Raw genomic sequence first — 2,332 nt, forward strand, 5'->3', positions numbered from 1 at the left:
TAGTGGAGAAGAAAAAACCCGCCAAAACATCCAGCAGCGGAGAAGAAGACGCTTCTGTCCAATTACAGGCAGCGGCTGGCACTAACCGGAAAAGGTCAAATTCATTTCACAAAAACAGTTGGAAAACTGCCTAAAGGTTTGTCGCAGTTGTATTTATTTATCAGATACTTAAGACACTTAATAACGTGTTTATAAACGTTTAAGATGATTTAAGTTAACACGCTCATAGGATACAAATATTTAATGGATGAGCGTGCTTCTTATTTAAGGAAATGTCTGCTGGTTTCTTCTGATACAATTTATCTCCTTAACATTTCATAGAAGGCTTATGAAAAAAGTATTTAAAATACATATTCATACACTGTCTGTTGATTTTGTGGGACCTGAAGTTAATAAATTATCATAGTATTTCTGAATGGGGGGGAAATAGCTTTCTCTTGTAGCCAGTGCATGTTACAACTTGTACATCACCTTTTCACATGTTTCAAATCACATCAAGACATTTCAGGTTTTAAATGTGCTTTGTCCTTTTATGTCTTCTCATTGCAGCATGTCCTGTAACAGCAGTGTTACCTGGGTTAATGTGTCCTCTGTGGGCCAGGCTCAGAGAGTGCAACTCCACCTCCTGCCCTGTGAGATTGAACATAATGGACCGGCCCAGGTCTCACAATACCTCACTGCCACCATCAAAGACTGCAAACTAGGTACACTCAACCTCTCTGACAGTAGCCCAAAGCCGATTGTTGCTGGTCTGCCATTTACAGAAAACAACGATGGAGATAAAAACAAATGTAGGTCAGTTAGGTCAACATTATAACAGAAGGCCTAAGTTATTTTTCTAATCAAAATACAAAAAACAGCATTATTATGACCAGGTATAATCCACAGTTTTTAGAAAATGATTGAGGGGGCTTTGATGTAGTTAGTCACAAAGAAGGTGTATCTAAAGGTTGAAATGTTAGTACTGTTTTGGTATATCAACATGTTTGTAATATGTTTTAGTAAGCTGAGCTCACTTAAAGACATAGAAAGCAAACATAGTAAAACTAACCCTTTAACACTTTAATACCTTCTGTAACATAGCTTAACATTTAATGCCAGATCATTTTTTTTTTTGCTTCTAACAACAATCCTTTGTACATTTTTCTCATTAAAGAGAAGACCGTATCATTCAGAGGGCGTGGGTTGAAGGGGCAGGAGCTCATCTGTCCACAGGGCTACACTGGCTTAGTGCTGAAAGAGACCAACAAGCCCGGCTCTGACCAAGAGGTAAATATCTTTATCAGGCTGGTTCAGCCAAACACAAGGCAAAGCTCCGATTGCACTGAGGATAAAATCTGATTTTAGTTTGGTAAATATTTTGTTACTGTGTGTACGTATTAGTCATTTACATGTGTTTTCAGGACAGGACAGTGAAAGTAGCATCTGTGTTTGACAAGCTGATCTACTGGAACCTGGAGACGCCACCAAACTCTGACGATACCGTTGTGATGGCAATGGATTGGCCAGATTTGGCTGAGGCGGTGAGTTATTTTGTTTTGTAGCTAACTTAACAGAAGGCTGTTTAATCAAAGACAAGACCAATCTGTGTGACCTCATGAAACATTTTTCTGTTTATTCACTTTCAACAATGTGAAATGAACAGTGGCTTTTGTTTCAGAGGTTGTTCAGAATCAGAATCAGATTCAGAAATACTTTATTAATCCCAAATTGGGAATTTTTTTCATTGCAGCAGCAAAATGCAATATGAAGCATAACAAATAATTAGAAATAAAAATAAGAAATATACAGATGTACAAATAGTGCAATGAAAATGGAATATTAAATAAAATAAAACATAATATAAATGTACAATGTTAAGTGTAAAGTGTGTATATTATGTCCAGTTCACAAGACAGTCTATGGAGCAACATTTAAGTAGTGTCCTGGTACACATATCTTTATGAGAGGTGTAATTCAAAGCCTCATTCAGTAGACAAATTTACTAACAATAATGTTCACAGTAACATATGTCCCACAAGTTCAGTTCATCTTTTAGTGCTGTTAAAATGAAGGAAAATGTTTTTTTCTCAACAGATCCACGGGCCAGTAGAAGACTGAAGAGAGAGAAAACGTATTTGATCTTGAAGGATGGAGTCTCCTCAGCTCGTCACGATTGAACATTTTAATGACGACTTACCATAGAAAGTGAAAGAAGTGCTACAAGTTCAGTGTAGTTGTGTTACGACTGAAGATAACAAGTGTTTATATTTTTGTATATTTTCTTTTGTAGTGAAATAATAAAACTCAAAGATAATGTTTCCTGTGATTCACTGAAACGGCATGTCCACAA

The 2,332-nt window shown here is 36.6% G+C and overlaps 1 protein-coding gene across 1 annotated transcript; it reads left to right on the forward strand.

Moving 5' to 3' along the window:
- Positions 1-9: 9 nt before the first annotated feature.
- rnaseh2c (ribonuclease H2, subunit C) lies at positions 10-2,298 on the forward strand. Its single transcript, XM_063876020.1, has 5 exons — positions 10-136; positions 550-704; positions 1,157-1,269; positions 1,404-1,523; positions 2,077-2,298. The coding sequence occupies exons 2-5, from the start codon at positions 551-553 to the stop codon at positions 2,098-2,100; spliced, it is 411 nt and encodes a 136-aa protein (XP_063732090.1). The 5' UTR covers positions 10-136; position 550; the 3' UTR covers positions 2,101-2,298.
- The last annotated feature ends 34 nt before the right edge of the window (positions 2,299-2,332 follow it).

Source organism: Eleginops maclovinus, chromosome 23, assembly GCF_036324505.1.
Source record: "Eleginops maclovinus isolate JMC-PN-2008 ecotype Puerto Natales chromosome 23, JC_Emac_rtc_rv5, whole genome shotgun sequence".
Classification (NCBI taxonomy): domain Eukaryota; kingdom Metazoa; phylum Chordata; class Actinopteri; order Perciformes; family Eleginopidae; genus Eleginops; species Eleginops maclovinus.

What these genes read in the sequence shown, in the direction of transcription:
- rnaseh2c (XM_063876020.1), top strand. Translation starts at nt 551, where the DNA reads ATGTCCTGTAACAGCAGTGTTACCTGGGTTAATGTGTCCTCTGTGGGC. An exon ending in CATCAAAGACTGCAAACTAG is followed by an intron (nt 705 to 1,156) that starts GTACACTCAACC and finishes TTCTCATTAAAG; the next exon opens with AGAAGACCGTATCATTCAGA. An exon ending in AGCCCGGCTCTGACCAAGAG is followed by an intron (nt 1,270 to 1,403) that starts GTAAATATCTTT and finishes ATGTGTTTTCAG; the next exon opens with GACAGGACAGTGAAAGTAGC.